General features: G+C 48.5%; 1 protein-coding gene across 1 annotated transcript in view; it reads right to left on the reverse strand.

Moving 5' to 3' along the window:
* The window catches only part of NTRK1 (neurotrophic receptor tyrosine kinase 1), a 175,997-nt gene that overhangs the window by 9,616 nt on the left and 144,811 nt on the right, over positions 1-21,570 (reverse strand). The window contains exons 13-15 of the mRNA XM_040333078.1: positions 20,292-20,425; positions 16,349-16,521; positions 9,074-9,314 (exon numbers count right to left, since the gene is read on the reverse strand). Of these exons, the coding sequence (XP_040189012.1) occupies positions 9,074-9,314; positions 16,349-16,521; positions 20,292-20,425 (548 nt within the window). The remainder of the gene's footprint in view (positions 1-9,073; positions 9,315-16,348; positions 16,522-20,291; positions 20,426-21,570) is intronic.

Below are 21,570 nucleotides of genomic sequence, written 5' to 3' on the forward strand. Positions count from 1 at the left end.
TCTGTGACCCTGATCGCGGGACACCGGCGGCGATCGGGGTCCCACGGGCCCGGTCACGGAGCTCGTGGCAGGGTTGCAAGCGCGCCCACACAGCGCCAATTTAAAGGGAACATACCTGCATGCCCTTTTGCCTGTCCGTGCCATTTTGCCGACGTATATCAGCGTGCGCTGGTCGGCTAGTGGTTAAACAGATGATGAGGCGTGACATACCGCCACCCTGCAGCTGTCAACCACCCTCTGAAAAGTGACCATTGCGAATAGTTTTTCTCTGAAACCATTCAGACAGGTTTTCTTTAATGCTCCTGTAGCGTGATATCCCCCCTATGTACAGGAGGCAGACACTCAGTGGCGTACCAAGTGGGGGGCGGGCTGCCCCGGGTGCCACCCACTGGGGGGTGTCAGGCCGGCGGCTGAAGACAGAGGAGACAGACACTCGTCACCATCTCCACTAAGTTATCCTTAAATCATTTCTTCTTTCCACTCACTAAGTGATCTTCTTTTATTCCCATCACAGGGCGGCATTAAATATGAATACGCTTCTGACAAAGAGGCAGCTTAAGAACAACTAAAAGGGAAAGAAAGAGGCCCGGGCAATTCAGGATGTCACAAGTTCAAATCCCGCTAGAGCCTTTGAAGGAGATGAAGATGGATGGACTCTCCTGGAAGAACGGTAGATTTGGCAAGCGCTCGAGATTCTCGAGAAAAATCCCCAGTCTGGCCCGATGCCATCTGCGGCACATGGCAGCTAAATGCTCGATAATATCTGTTACTCACAGACGCAATTTCTTTTTATTAGGCGGATTACCATCGGACAGGAATCCTAATTTAATGGACCTTTTTCCGAGGGGCTTGTTTCGAAAATGTGCTTTGAGAGATTTACAGCAATCATGGGCCGCTTTCCCCTCCCTGCTTACCAAGTCTACAAGAGAAGGACACCCTACAGTGCTGTGTGAGTAGAAGACAAGCCCCGTGACACACCTGATAAACTGGCTGTATACCGTATTTATCGGCATATACCGCGCACCGGCGTATAGCGCGCACCCCAACCTGAGAAGGGAAGTTTAGGTGTCTGTCTGCTGTCGGCGTCCATCGGCGGCCTTGTCCGGCGTCCGTCTGCGGCCTTGCGCGGGGTCTGTCCAGCCTTGTCGGTGTCCGTCTGCTGTCTTGCTCGGCGTCCATCGGCGGCCTTTTAGGGCGTCCGTCTGCGGCCTTGCGCGGGGTCCGTCCAGCCTTGTCGGTGTCCGTCTGCTGTCTTGTACGGCGTCCATCGGCGGCCTTGTCCGGCGTCCGTCTGCGGCCTTGCGCGGGGTCCGTCCAGCCTTGTCGGTGTCCGTCTGCTGTCTTGTACGGCGTCCATCGGCGGCCTTGTCCGGCGTCCGTCTGCGGCCTTGCGCGGGGTCCGTCCAGCCTTGTCGGTGTCCGTCTGCTGTCTTGTCCGGCGTCCGTCTGCGGCCTTGCGCGGGGTCCGTCCAGCCTTGTTGGTGTCCGTCACGTCCATCTGCCGGTCCGTCTGCCGGTCCGTCCAGCCTTGTCGGTGTCTGTCTCGTCCGTCTGCCGGGGTTGCAGCGCTGAATTTGGCACCTCGGTCGAGCTGTGCAGAGCCGGATTTCCGGTGTGTTTGGCTTCTCTCGGCTCCTCTCGCGTGGCCAAGCCTAGCCGAGTGTGCAGTACACTCGGCTCGGTCTTTGTCGGGTTTTGTCGGCGGCGCTCAGAGACAACGAGGATCGGCTGTCTCTGAGGAGGATCGGCGTATAACGCGCACCCACGATTTTCCCCTGTTTTTAAGGGGAAAAAAGTGTGCGGTATACGCCGATAAATACGGTATGTTACAGCTTTGGATCCACCTACAACTATATCAAACAGCCATAATGTTCTGACCACCCACCTAATACTGAGTAGGGATGAGCCTGATGTTCGAGTCAAACGTAAGTTCGGCTCGAACATCGGGTGTTCGCCAAATAGCGAACAATTTGGGGTGTTCGCAGCAAATTCGAAAGCAGCAGAACACTTTTTAAAAGTCTATGGGAGAAATGTAAAGTGCCAATTTTAAAGGTTATTATGCAAGTTATTGTGATAAGAGGTGTTTGGGGACCCGGGTCCTGCCCCAGGGGACATGTATCAATGCAAAAAAAGTTTTAAAATGGAAGTTTTTTCAGGAGCAGTGATTTTAATAATGCTTAAAGTGAAACAATAAAAGTGAAATATTGTTAAAGGGGGCTTCCAGACTTCGGTAAGCCCCCCACCCGCAGACCCCCACAACCACCGGGCAAGGGTTGTGGGGATGAGGCTCTTGTCCCCATCAACATGGCGACATCCTCCCCATGTTGAGGGCATGTGGCCTCATACGGATGAGGAAGGGGGCCGCTCTCTCGCCCCCCTCTTTTCCTGCGGCCTGCGAGGTTGGATGCTCAGATAAGGGTCTGGTATGGATCTTTGGGGGGAACCCTACGACATTTTTTTTTTACATTTTGGTGCGGGGTTAACCTTAAAATCCATACCAGACCTGAAGGGCCTGGTATAGAATTTGGAGGACCACGCAATTTTTTTAAAATTTTGGTTTGGGGTTCCCCTTAATATTCATATCAGACCAAAAGGGCCTGGTAATTTACTGGGGGGACCCATGTTGTTTTTTTCAATTACTTTTATCTGTATTGCCGGGACCCGATAATTCATTATATTCCTGTTTTCCTTTATAAATTACATTTTGTGCAGGGACAGTTCTAAACACAGGAAACATGCGCTACTTTACAGTCATACTATAGACACCCCCAGGAAAAAAAATTAAAAGAATATTTCACTTATATTGTTTCACTTTAAGCATTATTAAAATCACTGCTCCTGAAAAAACTTCCGTTTTTAAAACTTTTTTTTTTTCATTGATACATGTCCCAGGGGCAGGACCCGGGTCCCCAAACCCTTTTTATGGCAATAACTTGCATATTAACCTTTAAAATTAGCACTTTTTATTTTTTCACGCTCATGTCCCATAGATTTTAACGGTGTTCGCATGTTCAAATAACATTTTTTGCCTGTTCGCATGTTCTGCTGCAAACCGAACCAGGACCAAACCAAATACTGAGTAGGTCCTCCTTTGGCTTCTAAAACAGCCCTGACCCCTTTGGGCATGGACTCCACTGGACCTCTGAAGGTATTTGGTGGTATCTGGTGCAAAGCCCTTAGCAGCAGATCCTTGAGGCACTGTAAGTTGTGAGGTGGGGCCTTCAAGAATAAGACTTGTTTTTCCAGAACATCCCACAGATGCTCGATGGATTGAGATCTAGAGAATTTGAAGGCCAAGACAGCTCATCGAACTCGTTCTTGTGTTCCTCAAACTATTCTTGAACCATTCTTGCAGTGTGGCAGGGCACATTATCCTGCTGAAAGAGGCTACCAGGGAATAAAGTTTCCATGAAAAAGTTTACTTGGTCACTCATAATGTTTAAAGGGGTGGTTCACCCTAAAAACTACTTTTTTTTATTACAATGGCCCCCCACATTACAATATGATTAAGGCTGTTATTATTTTTTTGAAGCTGTACATACCTTTGTACAGCATATTCACCCGTTGCGAGTCCCGCGGGAGTGGGCGTTTCTCACATGTCTGTGATTGACATTTTGACCAAAAACGAGCTCCCCCCCGTCGCGTAAGCCGCGTCACGGTTGGCGGAAGGAGCCGAACGGCGATGCGCATGCGCAGTATAGCGCCGACTCGCCGTTCGGCTCCTTTCGCCTTCCGTGACGCGGCTTACGCGACGGGGGGGAGCTCGTTTTTGGTCAAAATGTCAATCACAGACATGTGAGGAACGCCCACTCCCGCGGGACTCGCAAGGGGTGAATATGCTGTACAAAGGTATGTACAGCTTAAAAAAAATAATAATAGCCTTAATCGTATTGTAATGTGGGGGCCATTGTAATAATAAAAAGTAGTTTTTAGGGTGAACCACCCCTTTAAGTAGGTGACACGTGCAATATCCACATTAATGGCAAGAGCCAAGGTTTCCCATCAGAACATTGCCCAAAGCATCACACTGCCTCCGCCTGCTTGTCTTCTTCCCATACTCCATCCTGGTGCCATCTCTTCCCCCAAGGGACGCACACACACCCAGCCACCCACATCATGTAAAAGAAAAGGTGATTCATTAGACCAGGCCACCTTCTTCCATTGCTTTGTTGTCCAGCTCTGAAGCTCATGTGGCCATTGTAGGTGCTTTCAACTTTGGACACTGGGCACCCTTACCGGTCTGCCTCTACGCAGCCCCATACACAGCAAACTGCAATGCCCATTTTTTTCTGCTTTCAACGCATCAACTTCATGGACAACATGTTCACTCGCTACCCAAAATATCCCACCCACTTTTAGATAACAAAATAATCAATGCTTTGTAAGGATGAAAGCGGCGGTGGGGGAAGGAGGAGTTACTCGGGAGAGAAGAGGAAACCCAGGCAGGAAATTCTACAGGTTCACTGTTGTCACCCTAAACATGCAATCCGCCTGCCATGCACCCCCTCCAGCAGCGATACTCTGCTGCCTGAACTGGAACCGTGCACATGCAGTTGTTGCAATTGGTCCCGCCACCTTCCTCCCCAGCCAGCAGTGTATACAAGCAGTTTGTTAATGTACTGGACAAAGGGGCGGTGCATATCGGTATGAGGCAGTGAGAGTGGAGCTGTTAAATCTAAGCACTGATGTTGGGGATAGACAGGGCCCCGTATATCGGCCCCACCCATCCCCAACATCAGTGCTTCCCTTTGACAGCTCCCCCCTCCTGACGCCCCGTTCCTCCTGCACACACCCCCCCCCCCCAATAGCCAGGCTGACAGTGTTACCTTACCTAGTATGCCGCTGCGCTGGCGGCGTGGCGCTGCCATGCTTTCACTGCCCATGCTTTAGTCGCAGAGGGGGTGTGTCGGCCTGACCCCCCCCCCCCAGTGTGTGGCACGTGACCCGGTGCGGTCCGCCCCCTGCTTAGTCCGCCGTTGCAACGTGCAGTAATGTAATCCCATCCCAGGCGGCGGGGAACAGATGTGATGTGAGCTCAGCTCTGCACTAGCCGGGACAAGTCCCGGCAGGCTAAATTAGCCGGGACTAGGTCCTATTTGACGGGACTGTCCCGTTAAAAACGGGACAGTTGTCAAGTATGCTCTGGTTCTAAGGTTGTGCTCTCTTGTCTGTTGTGCCTTTGATAAGGATCAGAACATCGGTGTTAAATTGTTAAAATTGATCTGCGTGGCTCGAGGACTCGGGAAACGCAGTCACTATGAGCTCACGGCGGCCTTGTAAGAAGCAACCTAATTATGTCTTATTTCACTTCTAGCATCGAAGACACAAAACACCTCTACTCTATCCATATAGTATCGAACACATGGGAGTATATTCATGTCACTTCGGAAAAATATTGAAAAATGTATACAAAATTTGAAGGTCAGGAATGGAGCATGCACAAAGCAATTATCTTCAGATAAAATTACCTTACTATTGGTTTATTTATCAGATCATGGTGTTGATACCTTTACCAATGCCGTATGTATATGGCTGTATTTACTGGGGAACAATCTGAACTGACCATGGTCCTTTTCAATGGATTATTAGAAAATACTCCTATAAGGACCTGTGCCAATAGGCTTTGGGCTTATGTTGATGGCATCAGTTTGAGACACTTTGGAAATAATTTGGAATTCATTGATAGGTGCATTTGTCCTGTAGCTGACCTCCTTCCCACCTGTATCTGACCTGCTTCGAGTGGGGTTTTCCTTCTCATAGACTTGTATGGGAATGCAAAACCTGCTTGAAGCTGCTTGCACATCCAGGGCCACCATAAGGGGGGTACAGGCAGTACACCTGTAAGGGGCCCAGAGGTCCCCAGGGGCCCGGATGGCAACCCCCCTTTTTTATTTTTTTATAAAACTATTTTTTATTTATTTTTGGTTTTTATAAACGGCCCAGAGGTCCCCAGGGGCCCGGATGGCAACCCCACTTTTTTTATTTGTTTATAAAAAAAATTATGGGCCGGATTCAGATACTTTGGAGCATCTTTAGGCGGGGCGTAACGTATCTCAGATACGGTACGCCGCAGTAAATTAGGGCGCAAGTTCCGTATTCAGAAAGAACTTGCGCCCTTAGTTACGGCGGCGTAACGTATGTTGTCTGGCGTAAGCCCGCTTAATTCAAATGGGGGTGATGTGGGCTAGTTTTATTTAAATGAATGGTGACCCCGGGTACTTGACGTATTTTACGAACGGCGCATGCGCCGGTCGTGAAAAAATCCCAGTGCGCATGCTCGAAATCACGCCGCAAATCGTCATTGCTTTAGACGTGAATGTAACTTACGTACAGCACTATTCGCAAACTACTTATGCAAATGTCGTAAAAATTTCAAAACTCGACGCGGGAACGATGCCCATACTTAACATAGGATACGCCTCATATGGCAGGGGTAAATTTACGCCGGAAAAAGCCTAACGTAAACGATGTAAAAAAATGTGCCGGGCGGACGTACGTTTCTGAATCGGCGTATCTACCTAATTAGCATATTCCTCGCGTAAATATACGGAAGCGCCACCTAGCAGCCAGCGTAAATATGCAGCCTAAAATACGACGGTGTAAGCCACTTACGCCGGTTGGATCTTAGGGAAATCTATGCGTAGCTGATTCTATGAATCAGTCGCATAGATACGACGCCGCACACTCAGATATACAACGGCGTATCCGGAGATACGCCGTCGTATCTCCTTTCTGAATCTAGCCCTATATATTTTTTTTTTATTATTAAAGGGCAAAGAGGTCCCCAGGGCTCTGGATGGCAACCCCCCCCCTTTTTTTTTATTTTTATTTATATCTTTTTTTTTTATTAAAGGGCCCAGAGGTCCCAAGGGGTCCGGAGATCCCCAGGGTCCCAGATGGCAACCCCCCCTTTTTTTTATAACTAATTTTTTTATATATTTGTTCTTCTTTTTTTTATTAAAGGGCCCAGAGGTCCCGAGGGGCCCGGAAATCCCGCCTTTTATATATATATATATATTTTTTATATATATATTTTTTTCTTTTTATTAAAGGGCCCAGAGGTCCCAGGGCCCCAGATGGCTACCCCCCCTTTATATATATATATATCTTTTTTATTTTTTTGTAAGGGGTCCAGAGGTCCCCAGGGCAACCCCCCAATTCGTGGCACCCCCGCTTCTTAATTTTCTCAATCCACCGCAGTCCACACACCCCCCCCCCCCCCCCCCCCCCCGGCGCTTCTCACAATTTCTCAATGTGAGGCGGCAGCACCCCCACCAGTTCTCAGCTCCGGGGGCCCATGCCTGAAGCTGCGGAAGGGGCCCCATAATCTCTGATGCACATCCCCTGGGCATATGGAGATTTTGCTGCGCAATAACAAATAGAGGACCCAGCTGGTTGGCAAGTTGTTCGCTTGTGATGATCACACGCTAATAGCATTAGCAAATGTGCACGCCGTTGGATAGAGCCATGACAAGACATCTCTATGTATATTATTTGTGAGGTTCTGCCCTCTAGTGCTTGCTGCTATCTCCTCTGTACGCTTTTACACTTGTCATTTAGCCATATCAACTTTTTTTTACACAAGAGTGGATCCTGAGGAAGCATATTATGAGAAACGTGTCAATCCTTTATGCTTTTACAAGATGTGAACTATATGTGATTGTTAACCGCTTGCCGACCGCCGCACAAACTTATACGTCGGCAGAATGGCACGGACAGGAAAATGGGTGTACAGGTACGTCCCTTTAAATTTGCCGCTGTGTGCAGGGCAAGCGCGACCCTGCCACAAGCTCCGTGATCGTGCCTGCGGGATCTAGGGACTCGATGTCCGCCGGTGTCCCACAATCGGGTCACGAAGCTGAAGAACGGGGAGATGTCAGTGTAAACACAACGGCCCGGATTCACATACATCGGCGCATATTTATGCGGGCGTAGCGTATCTAATATACGATACGCCGACGCAGCGCACAGAGGCAAGCACTGGATACACAAAGCACTTTCTCCCACTCGCTCTTAACCCCTTCCCGACCGCCGTATGTACATATACGTCGGCAGAATGGCACGTACAGGCACATTGGCGTACCTGTACGTCCCTGCCTAGACGTGGGTGGGGGGTCCGATCGGGACCCCCCCCCCCCCCCCGCGACTTGCGGCGGTCGGGTCTCCTCGGGGAGCGATCCGGGACGACGGCGCGGCTATTTGTTTATAGCCGCTCTGCCGCGATCGCTCCCCGGAGCTGAAGAACGGGGAGAACCGTATGTAAACACGGCTTCCCCGTGCTTCACTATGGCGCTGCATCGATCGAGTGATCCCCTTTATAGGGGAGACTCGATCGATGACGTCATTCCTACAGCCACACCCCCCTACACTAGGTGAACCCTAACTCCTACAGCGCCCCCTGTGGTTAACTCCCAAACGGCAACTGTCATTTTCACAATAAACAATGCAATTTAAATGCATTTTTTGCTGTGAAAATGACAATGGTCCCAAAAATGTGTCAAAATTGTCCGAAGTGTCCGCCATAATGTTGCAGTCACGAAAAAAATCGCTGATCGCCGCCATTAGTAGTAAAAAAAAATTTTTTTTTATAAAAATGCAATAAAACTATCCCCTATTTTGTAAACGCTATAAATTTTGCGCAAACCAATCGATAAACGCTTATTGCAATTTTTTTTACCAAAAATAGGTAGAAGAATACGTATCGGCCTAAACTGAGGAAAATTTTTTTTTTTATATATGTTTTTGGGGGATATTTATTATAGCAAAAAGTACAAAATATTGCATTTTTTTCAAAATTGTCGCTCTATTTTTTTTTATAGCGCAAAAAATAAAAACCGCCGAGGTGATCAAATACCACCAAAAGAAAGCTCTATTTGTGGGGAAAAAAGGACGCCAATTTTGTTTGGGAGCTACGTCGCACGACCGCGCAATTGTCTGTTAAAGCGACGCAGTCCCGAACTGTAAAAACACCTTGGGTCTTTAGGCAGCATTATGGTCCGGTCCTTAAGTGGTTAAAGATAACAATGTTACATAATAGATTTGGGTGGCCAATATTTGACATCGTTGGTCTTACCCTGTAGTAATCTGTGCTGTAGATATCACGTGACATCCCAAAATCACCAATCTTGACAATTAATTTGTTGCCAACGAGACAGTTCCTGGTGGCGAGATCCCGATGGACGAAATGGAGAGAAGCCAGGTAAACCATACCGGAAGCAATCTGAGTGGCGATCTGCAACATCTGAGTCAAGTTCAGCTGCCCGAAAATTTGCCCGTTGCCGTTATCAAGAATCTTGGCGTCTGGTCCATGGGATCTGAATTGAATTAAAAAATAAAATTGACATATAAATGTACAACTTGAATTCCAACCATTACATCTAAGAAATTCATTAGCTGACTATACACTACAATGAACAATTCATTTAACCTCTTAAGGACCGCCGCACGACTATTTACGTCGGCAGAATGGCACGGCTGGGTACATGGGCGTACATGCCCTTTAAAATGCCCAGCCCTGGGTCGTGAGAATGGCACGGCTGGGTACATGGGCATACATGTACGTCCCCTTTAAAATGCCCAGCCCTGGGTCGCGAGAATGGCACGGCTGGGTACATGGGCGTACATGTACGTCCCCTTTAAAATGCCCAGCCCTGGGTCGCGAGAATGGCACGGCTGGGTACATGGGCGTACATGTACGTCCCCTTTAAAATGCCCAGCCCTGGGTCGCGAGAATGGCACGGCTGGGTACATGGGCGTACATGTACGTCCCCTTTAAAATGCCCAGCTCTGGGTCGTGAGAATGGCACGGCTGGGTACATGGGCATACATGTACGTCCCCTTTAAAATGCCCAGCCCTGGGTCGCGAGAATGGCACGGCTGGGTACATGGGCGTACATGTACGTCCCCTTTAATATGCCCAGCCCTGGGTCGCGAGAATGGCACGGCTGGGTACATGGGCGTACATGTACGTCCCCTTTAAAATGCCCAGCCCTGGGTCGCGAGACTGGCACGGCTGGGTACATGGGCGCACATGTACGTCCCATTTAAAGTGCCACCGGTGGTGCGTTTGCGACCCGGTCCTGTCCTCCGTGACCATACCCGTGGACCTGATCGCCACCGGTGTCCCGCGATCAGTCACAGGAGCTGAAGAACGGGGAGAGGTGAGTGTAAACAAACCTTCCCTGTTCTCTGTGGCTTGTCACTGATCATCTGTTCCCTCCTAATGGGGACCGACGATCAGTGACGTCACACGTCCAGCCCCGCCCCCCTACAGTAAGAAACACTCCCTTAGGGCACACTTAACCCCTTAGCGCCCCCTAGTGGTTAACCACTTCACTACCATTGTCATTTTCACAGTAATCAGTGCATTTTTATAGCACTTTTCGCTGTGAAAATGACGATGGTCCCAAAAATGTGTCAAAAGTGTCCGAAGTGTCCGCCATAATGTCGCAGTCACGAAAAAAACCGCTAATCGCCACCATTAGTAGTAAACAAAAAAAAAAATATATATATATATATATATATATAAAATGCAATAAAACTATCCCCTATTTTGTAAACGCTCTAAATTGTGCGTAAACCAATCAATAAACGCTTATTGCGATTTTTTTTTTGATTTTTTTTTACCAAAAATAGGTAGAAGAATACGTATCGGCCTAAACTGAGGAAAAAAAGTTGTTTTATATATATTTTTTGGGGGATATTTATTATAGCAAAAAGTAAAAAATATTTAGCTAGATTCAGGTAGGGCGGCGCATCTTTAAGGCGGCGTAGCGTATCGTATTTACGCTATGCCGCCTTAAGTCAGAGAGGCAAGTACTGTATTCACAAAGCACTTGCCTCCTAACTTACAGCGGCGTAGCGTAAATGGGGCCGGCGTAAGCGTGCCTAATTCAAATGAGGATGGGGGGGCGTGTTTTATGTTAATGTTTGGTGACCCGACGTGATTGACGTTTTTTACGAACAGCGCACGTGCCGTCCGTGTACATATTCCAGTGTGCATTGCTCCAAAGTACGCCGCAAGGACGTATTGGTTTCGACGTGAACGTAAATTGCGTCCAGCCCCATTCACGGACGACATACGCAAACGACGTAAATTTTTCAAATTTCGACGCGGGAACGACGGCCATACTTAACATTGACTAGGCCAGCTATTTGTTCGACTAACTTTATGCCGGGAATCGCCTTACGTAAACGGCGTACCTTTACTGCGACGGGCGTACGTACGTTCATGAATCGGCGTATCTAGGCATTTACATATTCTACGCCGAACTTAACGGAAGCACCAACTAGCGGCCAGCTGAAAAATTGCACCTTAAGATACGACGGCGCAGGCTGTCGTATCTTAGCTAGGTTTAAGTATATCTCGGTATCTCAGTTTGAGAATACACTTAAACTTACGACGGCGCAGATTCCGAGTTACGTCGGCGTATCTACTGATACGCCGGCGTAACTCTCTGAATCTGGCTAATTTAATTTTTTTAAATTGTCGCTCTATTCTTGTTTATAGCGCAAAAAATAAAAACCGCAGAGGTGATCAAATACCACCAAAAGAAAGCTCTATTTGTGGGAAAAAAAAGGACGCCAACTTTGTTTGGGAGCCACGTCGCACGACCGCACAATTGTCAGTTAAAGCGACGCAGCGCCGAATCACAAAAAGTGGCCCGGTCCTTTACCTGCATATTGGTCCGGGTCTTAAGTGGTTAAAGGTCTATCATTGCCATATACGATTTTGAAGCCAACAATGGCCCAGATTCAGGTAGGGGCGCGCACTGATACGGCGGCGCAGCGTATCGTTTTTACGCTACGCCTCCATAAATTACTGGAGCTACGCTGCATTCACGAAGCATTTGCTCCGTAATTTGCAGCGGCGTATCGTAAAAGGGGCCGGCGTAAGCGCGCGTAATTTAAATGATCTTGTAGGGGGCGTGGATCATTTAAATTAGGCGCGTTCTCGCGCCGAACGTACTGCGCATGCTCCGTCGGGAAAATTTTCCGACGTGCATTGCGGTAAATGACTTCGCAAGGACGTCATTGGCTTCGACGTGAACGTAAATGGCGAGTTACGCAAACGACGCAAAATTTGAAAATCACGATGCAGGAACGACGTCCATACTTACCATTGGCTGCGCCTCCTAATAGCAGGAGCAGCCTTACGGCGAAAACGGCGTACGCAAACGACGTAAAAAACGAGCGCCGGCCGCACGTACGTTTGTGAATCGGCGTATGCAATTTGCATACTCTACGCTGACAACTACGGGTGCGCCACCTAGCGGCCAGCGTCAGAATGCACCCTAAGATACGACGGCATAAGAGCCTTATGCCAGTGGTATCTTAGGCTACAGTCGGCGTATCGAGCTTTCTGAATACAGAAAGTAGATACGCCGGCGCATCTTAGCAATTACGCTGCGTACCTATGGATACGCAGGCGTAATTGCTCTCTGAATCTACCCCAATGTAACTATGGAATTGGAATTGGAAGCCATAGGTAAGACAGATGCTTTGAACTGCGTCCCAATGTGTGTCAATAACCATAGAAATGGTGTCTTTGCGCCGATCTCTTCAGGACCCGGACACTGCTGGATGGCAATGGCAACGCAATGTCTAGTTCTAATACCTGCGGGGCCAATCACCTAGTCTCCGTTTATTGCAAGTGATGTACAATCTCCTTATATTTAAGCCTCTCAGACAGCTAATCTAATCAATATTGCAAAGAAGAGTGCATTAGCCAGGGAGATGACTGCCTAGAAGAGGCCGATCGACAGTCATAATGGGAGATGACGATGGGAGGGGGAAAGGAGGAGTAGCGCTACAGATGACAATAGAGGTAGGGGGTCTCTCTACAGATGGATCTTGTTGGTCTACCAAACTTGTTGTTTTATTGAATTGTATTGTAACTGTAGTTTTTGCGATCCGGCACTGCGTCGCTTTAACTGACAATTGCGCGGTCGTGCGACGTGGCTCCCAAACAGAATAGCGTCCTTTTTTCCCCACAAATAGAGCTTTCTTTTGGTGGTATTTGATCACCTCTGCGGTTTTTATTTTTTCGCTATAAACAAAAGTAGAGCGACAATTTTGAAAAAATACAATGGGCTAGATTCAGGTAGGGGGACGTAAATTTGTGCGGGCGTAGCGTATGTTATTTACGCAACGCCGCCGCAATTTAGAGAGGCAAGTGCAGTATTCACAAAGCACTTGCTCCGTAAGTTGCGGCGGCGTAGCGTAAATCTGCTGTTGTAAGCGCGCCAAATTCAAATTGTCAAGATGTGGGCGTGTTTTATGTAAATAAAACATGACCCCACTTAAATGACGTTTCTCACGAACGGCGCATGCGCCGGCCGTGAACGTATCCCAGTGCGCATGCTCCTAATCACGTCGCAAATAGTCAATGCTTTCGACGTGAAAGTAATTTACGCAAAGCCCTATTCGCAAACGACGTAAAATGTTCAAAATTTGACGTGGGAACGACGTCCATACTTAACATTGGCTATGCCTCATATAGCAGGAGTAACGTTACGCCGGAAAAAGCCTAACGCAAACGACGTAAAAAAAATCCGCCGGGCGCACGTATGTTTCTGAATCGGCGTATCCAGCTCATTTGCATATTTTACGCTGAAATCAACGGAAGTGCCACCTAGCGGCCAGCGTAAATATGCACCCTAAGATACGACGGCGTAGGAGACTTACGCCGCTCGTATCTTAGCCTAATTTAAGCGTATCTGGTTTCCAGAATACGCTTAAATTTACGACGGCGTATCTAGCCCTATATTTTTAACTTTTTGCTAATAAATATCGCCCAAAAATATATAAAAAAAATGTTTTTCCTCAGTTTAGGCCGATACGTATTCTTCTACATATTTTTGTTAAAAAACGCAATAAGCGTTTATCGATTGGTTTGCGCAAAATGTATAGCGTTTACAAAATAGGGGATAGTTTTATTGCATTTTTATTCATTATTTATTTTTTACTACTAATGGCAGCGATCAGCGATTTTGTTTGTGACTGCGACATTATGACGGACACACCGGACAATTTTGACACATTTTTGGGACCATTGTCATTTTCACAGCAAAAAATGCTATAAAAATGCATTGATTACTGTGAAAATGACAATTGCAGTTTGGGAGTTAACCCGTAGGGGGCGCTGAAGGGGTTATGTGTGACCTCATGTCTGTTTCTAACTGTAGGGGGGTGGGGCTGGACGTGTGACGTCATTGATCACGTTTCCCTATAACAGGGAACACACGATCAATGACGCCGCCACAGTGAAGAACGGGGAAGCCGGGTTTACACACAGCTCTCCCTGTTCTTCAGCTCCGGGGACCGATCACGGGACTCCAGCGGCGTTCGGGTCTGCGAGTCCCGCGGTCATGGAGCTTCGGACCGGGTCGCGGGAGCTCGCCCGCGACGGCAGGGCACTTAGAGGACGTACCTGTACGTGCTTGTGCCCAGCCGTGCCATTCTGACGACGTATATCTGCAGGAGGCGGTTCTTAAGTGGTTAAATGATCGAGTGTAGACATGCGCACACTGGGCATTTTCATTCAGTTTCAGATGCATTCATTCATTGAAGGGTTTAGTTTGGTCAACATTTTGTTGAACCAATTGGCTTTTGGAAATTATTTCATATGTTCAACATTCATTTCATATATTCACTGGTCAAGGTGGATTCGAAAAATTTTGCAGTTTTCCAGAAGATTTTTATATACAATATCTCACAAAAGTTAACTAAAACACATCACAGGTGATATTATTTGCTGCTCTGTGATTGCAGTATTCTATAGCTAGATTCAGATATATTGCCGCAACTTTAAGGCGGCGTAGTGTATCGTATTTACGCTACGCCGCCTTAAGTCAGAGAGGCAAGTACTGTATTCACAAAGTACTTGCCTCCTAACTTACGGCGGCATAGCGTAAATGCAGCGGGCGCAAGCGCGCCTAATTCAAAATAGGCTGAGGGGGCGTGTTTTATGATAATTTGCTTTGACCTGACGTGATTGACGTTTTTTTGGGACGGCGCATGCGCCGTCCGCCTACATTTCCCAGTGTGCATTGCGGCTAAGTCCACCGCACGGGCCTATTGATTTCGACGTGGACGTAAATTACGTAAATCCCTATTCACGGACGACTTACGCAAACGACGTAAAATTTTCGAATTTTGAAGCGGAAACGGCGGCCATACTTTAACATTACTATTCCAACTATTTGATGGAATAACTTTAGGCCTGATAATGCGTTACGTAAACGGCGTATCTGTACTGCGTCGGCCGGGCGTACGTTCGTGAATAGGCGTATCTAGTGATTTACATATTCTACGCCGACCACAATGGAAGCGCCACCTAGCGGCCATCCAAAATATTGCACCCTAAGATAGGACGGCGCAAGCGGTCGTATCTTAGATAGGTTTAAGTGTATCTCTGTTTGAGAATACACTTAAACTTAAGTCGGCGCAGATTCCGAGTTAGGTCGGCGTATCTACTGATACGCCGACCTAACTCTTACTGAATCTAGCTACTAGTCCGCATGGTAATGCTTAAAATCTGGTCTGTTCAGCCTCGTACACACGATCAGTCCATCCGATGAGAACGGTCTGATGGACTAATGGTCCGTCGCGCCTACACACCATCGGTTAAAAAAACGATCGTGTCAGAACGCGGTGACGTAAAACACAACGACGTGCTGAAAAAAAAAACGAAGTTCAATGCTTCCAGGCATGTGCCGACTTGATTCTGAGCATGCGCAGGTTTTTAACCGATGGTCGTGCCTACTAACGATCATTTTTTTTCCATCGGTTAGGAATCCATCGGTTAAATTTAAAGCAAATTGATGGTTAAATAACCTATGTGGCCCACACACGATCGGTTTCGACCGATGAAAACGATCCATCAGACTGCTGTCCTCTGGTTAACCTATCGTGTGTACGAGGCTTTAGTGGGTCCTGAAGACAGGAGGTGAGGGCCACCGCTCTATAGTCACATTGGCTGCTCAGGTGTGATTGGCAGGAAGTGCTCAGCATAGAAACTCACTGAAAACTGAGCATGTGCAGAGCTACCAACACTGCTCTGCAAAATCCTCAGATGAATTGGGGACAAGAACACAAGGGGGAGATAGAGAACAGCAGGATCAACCAGGTGTTTTGCAGAATATATAAAACGAATGAGTGAGTATGAACACGCCATTTAATGTTTTTTTTTTTTTTATGATGTGGCTTTAGTGACACTTTCATTTTGAGTTTTCCATTTAACTGGTAAAATTTTGTCCAAATCTCACAATTTTTTTGCTGAAGATAAAAACTCTGACTATCACTCATCCCTAGTGATTGATATGTAAGGGTTGCGGGTTGTTCTGACCTGAGGAAACGGTTGAGGTCTCCATGTTTCATGTACTCAAACACCATGAGGAGAGGCTCTCCATCAGTACACACGCCATAGAACTTCACGATGTGCTCGTGTTGTAGGACAGTCAGAAGCTCGGCTTCCCGCTGGAAGTCCTGTTTCGCGCTCTCCGTTGCTTCTTTAAGGGCCTGGAAGGACACAAGCATTTATCATTCTGGAAGATTTATCAGTGTATTAAATAAACAGAGCAATATCTTTATCAAGACCTCTGTTGTGTCTGCCAGCATCTCTTCGGCATTGTACACACGACCGAACATGTCCGCTGGACCAGTTTCCGCGGACATGTCCGACCGTGTGTAGAGCCTACCGAACAGTTTTACGGCCTAGCGGACAGGTTTCCAGCGAACAAAAGTTTCTTAGCATGCTAAGAAACTTGTCCACTGGAAGCCTGTCCGTCGGACATGTCCGATAGTTAGTACGACTCACCGGACATGTCCGCTGGCCCGAAATCCTGTGCATGCGTCAAATTGATTTGACGCATGCGTGGAAGCATTGAACTCCCGTGTCAGAGAACGTCGGTGTCTTCTACGTCACCGCGTTCTCTGTCCGCAGGGATTTTGGTCTGATGGTGTGTACACACATCAGACCAAAACCTCCCAGCAGACATGTCCGATGAAAACGGTCCGCGGACCGTTTTCATCGGACATGTCTGGCCGTGTGTACAAGGCCTTTCTGCTGAGCCGCCTGAAATGCTGGACAGTGCCTTGCCTGATTCCTTAGACAACCTTGCCTTGTGTCTCTTAAACCTTGAACCCTTTGCTCCTCCCATGAACTTCCTATTTGGGCCATGCCTTTTTTGTCAGATTATTGTGCTCTCTCCAGCCCATATCTCACCTTGTCACTCCTGCTGCCATCCTTATCCTCGCTACCATTCGTTACTGACCTTTGGCTTGTTCCTTGACTATGCTTCTGCTTGATCCCAACCTGCAACCACTTGTTCCTGACCATTGGCTTATTTACTGATAATGCTTATTGCTTAAATCTTATCTACTTCATGTGTACACTGTAAAAAAATACATGAAACTATAAGAACAACTTCTTAGCTTGATTGTATTGCTTAGAGCAGTGGTTCTCAACCTTTCTAGTGCCGTGACCCCTTGATAAGATTTCCCAAGTTGTGGGGACCCCCAACAGTAAAATTATTTAAAAACTTAGGAGCTCTTGATCAAGGTCATCTGCTGATCTGATAACAGTAGTGTGGATTTTAATGGCAACTCTAATCACAGGTAGTGTTACTCACTGCATTTCCGACTTTGTGGTGTCTCGCAGCAGTGACACCTATACCGAAATCAAGAGATAGGGTCTCCTCCAGCCCCTCCCACTTCACATTCCTCACCAGACAGCTGACTTCTAGTCTCTGCTCCCCAGCCATGCCGTTAACTGAATGGACAACTGTGAAGAGGCTGAGTGGACAGCCTCGGGCACCAGGGACAGCCCTACTGGGAAGAGCGATGCGGACTCCAGGGACAGCCCTACTGGGGAGAGCGATGCGGACTCCAGGGACAGCCCTACTGGGGAGAGCGATGCGGACTCCAGGGACAGCCCTACTGGGGAGAGCGATGCAGTCTCCAGGGACAGCCCTACTGGGGAGAGCGATGCGGACTCCAGGGACAGCCCTACTGGGGAGAGCGATGCAGTCTCCAGGGACAGCCCTACTATGGAGAGCAATGCTGGCTTCAGGAACAGCCCTACTGGGGAGAGCGATGCAGGCTCCAGGGACAGCCCTACTATGGAGAGCGATGCAGGCTTCAGGGACAGCCCTACTGGGGAGAGCGATGCAGGCTCCAGGGACAGCCCTACTATGGAGAGCGATGCAGGCTTCAGGGACAGCCCTACTGGGGAGAGCGATGCAGGCTCAAGGGACAGCCCTACTGGGGATAGCGTTGCAGGCTCCAGGGACAGCCCTACTATGGAGAGCGATGCAGGCTTCAGGGACAGCCCTACTGGGTAGAGCAATGCGGGCTCCAGGGACAGCCCTACTGGGGAGAGCGATGCAGGCTCAAGGGACAGCCCTACTGGGGATAGCGATGCAGGCTCCAGGGACAGCCCTACTATGGAGAGCGATGCAGGCTTCAGGGACAGCCCTACTGGGGAGAGAGCGATGCAGGCTCCAGGGACAGCCCTACTATGGAGAGCGATGCAGGCTTCAGGGACAGCCCTACTGGGGAGAGCGATGCAGGCTCCAGGGACAGCCCTACTGGGGAGAGCGATGCAGGCTCCAGGGACAGCCCTACTGGGGAGAGCGATGCAGGCTTCAGGGACAGCCCTACTGGGGAGAGCGATGCGGGCTCCAGGAACAGCCCTACTGGGGAGAGCGATGCAGGCTCCAGGGACAGCCCTACTGGGGAGAGCGATGCTGGCTCAAGGGACAGCCCTACTTGGGATAGCGATGCAGGCTCCAGGGACAGCCCTACTGGGGAGAGCAATGCGGGCTTCAGGGACAGCCCTATTAGGGGGGGAGCGATGCGGGCTCCAGGGACAGCCCTACTGGGGAGAGCAATGCGGGCTTCAGGGACAGCCCTATTAGGGGGGGAGCGATGCGGGCTCCAGGGACAGCCCTACTGGGGAGAGCAATGCGGGCTTCAGGGACAGCCCTATTAGGGGGGGAGCGATGCGGGCTCCAGGGACAGCCCAGGATTTGGTGACCCCTGGCAAATCGTCATTCGACCCCCGAGGGGTTCCCGACCCCCAGGTTGAGAACTACTGGCTTAGAGTCTGATAGATTTTCTACTCCCATGTCTTATTAGTATGGTACTGACACTCATTGCCACCCTCATAGATCTGATGGTGTCCCTTAATGTGCACCACTACAAAACAACAAAAAGAGCATCCAATATGGTTTATATGTTTTGAGGAGCAGCCCCTTGGATCAGAAGAAGAGGGGCTTCCCCTCGAAAAACGTAAGCTTGGTTCTGAAGGAGGAGGCTGACCCTCGAAACACATAAGCCATATTAGAGGGAGGGGGGGGTGCGGGCCACACCCGGGTGACACCTGTCACGGCGCTGGATCAAGAGAGGCACCACAGCTCTCTTCTCTTCCTCCTTCCATTAGGGGGATTACACAGGGGGAGAGCTGTGCTTATGCACTAGTCTGCTCAGTGCCCCATATTGTACAGTGACCTGGGGGGGGGGGGGGCGTTTCCCTGGCCATCTGAATAACGGCAGCTGAATAACGGCAGCTGTTAGCTGTGGAAGTGTCTATCAGAGCCTGCAGCAATTGATGGGCACAGTGGCGACAATGGCATGGCACAGTGGCTGCGTTTGGCATGGCACAGTGGCGACAATTGATGAGCACAGTGGCGACAATGGCATGGCACAGTGGTGACAATTGATGGCATGGCACAGTGGCGACAATTGATAGGCACAGTGGCAACAATTGATGGCACAGTGGCTGCGTTTGATGGCATGGCACAGTGGTGACAATTGATGGGCACAGTGGCTGCGTTTGATGACATGGCACAGTGGCAACAATTGATGGCACAGTGGCTGCGTTTGATGGCATGGCACAATGGTGACAATTGATGGGCACAGTGGCTGCGTTTGATGGCATGGCACAGTGGCGACAATTGATGGGCACAGTGGCTGCGTTTGATGACATGGCACAGTGGCTGCGTTTGATGGCCACAGTGGTGTCAATTAATGGGCACAGTGAGGCTGCAATTAATGTTTTTTTTTTTGTTTGTTTTTTTTTGTTTGTGCCCCCCCAAAAAATGTTGAGCACCAGCCGCTACTGCTTTTCAGAGTGTTGGTTGTTTGACTCTTGGCTTGGTGTGTAACATCAGTCTTAAGGAATACTTTCCAAATCTCAGCAGAACTAATTACCTTCAGTATAAACACACAGAAGTAACATAAGAATTTGCATTTCTTGAAGAAAAATGAATAAGATACTTTCAAGTCACCTTTACAGCCACCAGGGTCTTATCCTGTTCTGATGAAGACAGGCTATAGCATTCGGCCAGGTAGACTTTGCCAAAAGCCCCTTCACCCAGCTCCCACTTGGGCAAAATGTCCCTTCTCTTGATATGCTGGACACCTGTAAGGTAACATATCTCAGTCACTCAAAGGCAAAATCACAGGGGGCTTAAAGCAGACACAGTTTGAAACTAAATGCTGGAGTATTAAACCTTATCACATACCGTACTATGTCAGAAGATCACCAAGTACCAAGTATAAATGAAAAAATATATTACATAATATAAACTGGAGAATATTTAGCTCTTCATTTTAAATGCAAACTTAGCATTTTGACCACAGGACACAAAGGGGCAGATCCACAGAGCGAGTACGCCGGTGTATCTACTGATACACCGGCGTACTTTCAAATTACCCGCGTCATATCTTTAGTTTGAATCCTCAAACCAAGATACAACGGCTTCTGGGTTTGATCCGACAGGCGTACGGCTTCATACGCCTTCGGATCGTAGGTGCAATACTTCGGCGCCCGCTGGGTGGAGTTTGCTTCGTTTTCTGCGTCGGGTATGCAAATTAGCTATTTCCGACGATCCACGAACGTACGCGCGGCCGTCGCATTCTCTTACGTCGTCTCTAGTCAGCTTTTTCCGGTGTATAGTTAAAGCTGCTTATAGATAGATTTGCCATGTTAAGTATGGCCATCATTCCCGCGTCAAAATTTGAATTTTTTTTTTACGTAAGTCGTCCGTGAATCGGGATGGACGTAAATCACGTCTAAGTTAAAAAAAATTACGTTGTTGCGACGTCATTTAGCGCCATGCACGGCGGGAAATTTAGAAATGGAGCATGCGCAGTTCATTCGGCGCGGGGACGTTACACCGCCAGAGATAGACTACGCCGCCGTAACTTTCGGCGCGCAATCTATCAGGATTCGAACCAAAGCCGGGAAAGTTACGGCGGTGTAGCGTATCTCTGATACGCTGTGCGGGTGCAGATCTCTGTGGATCTGCCCCAAAGTGTTCAGTTTTACAGAATAGGTGCATTTTAAGTGAAGCAAGCAAGTTTGCAAAATATAAAAGTTCCAATTCTTCCTTGGATGTGCACCACCAACCCTACTGCATAGTTACACCCTGGAAGAAGAAATCTTCAAACCATAAGTCCCTGGAAACCAAAGCCAATTGGAAACTATGGAAGTACTGCCGGTGTTTCGTCAGATTTGGCGACCCGTCAGAATTGGTAACAAAAGTGACGTGCCGTCGCCGCCAT

This window comes from Rana temporaria, chromosome 13 (genome assembly GCF_905171775.1).
Source record: "Rana temporaria chromosome 13, aRanTem1.1, whole genome shotgun sequence".
Taxonomy (NCBI): Eukaryota; Metazoa; Chordata; class Amphibia; order Anura; family Ranidae; genus Rana; species Rana temporaria.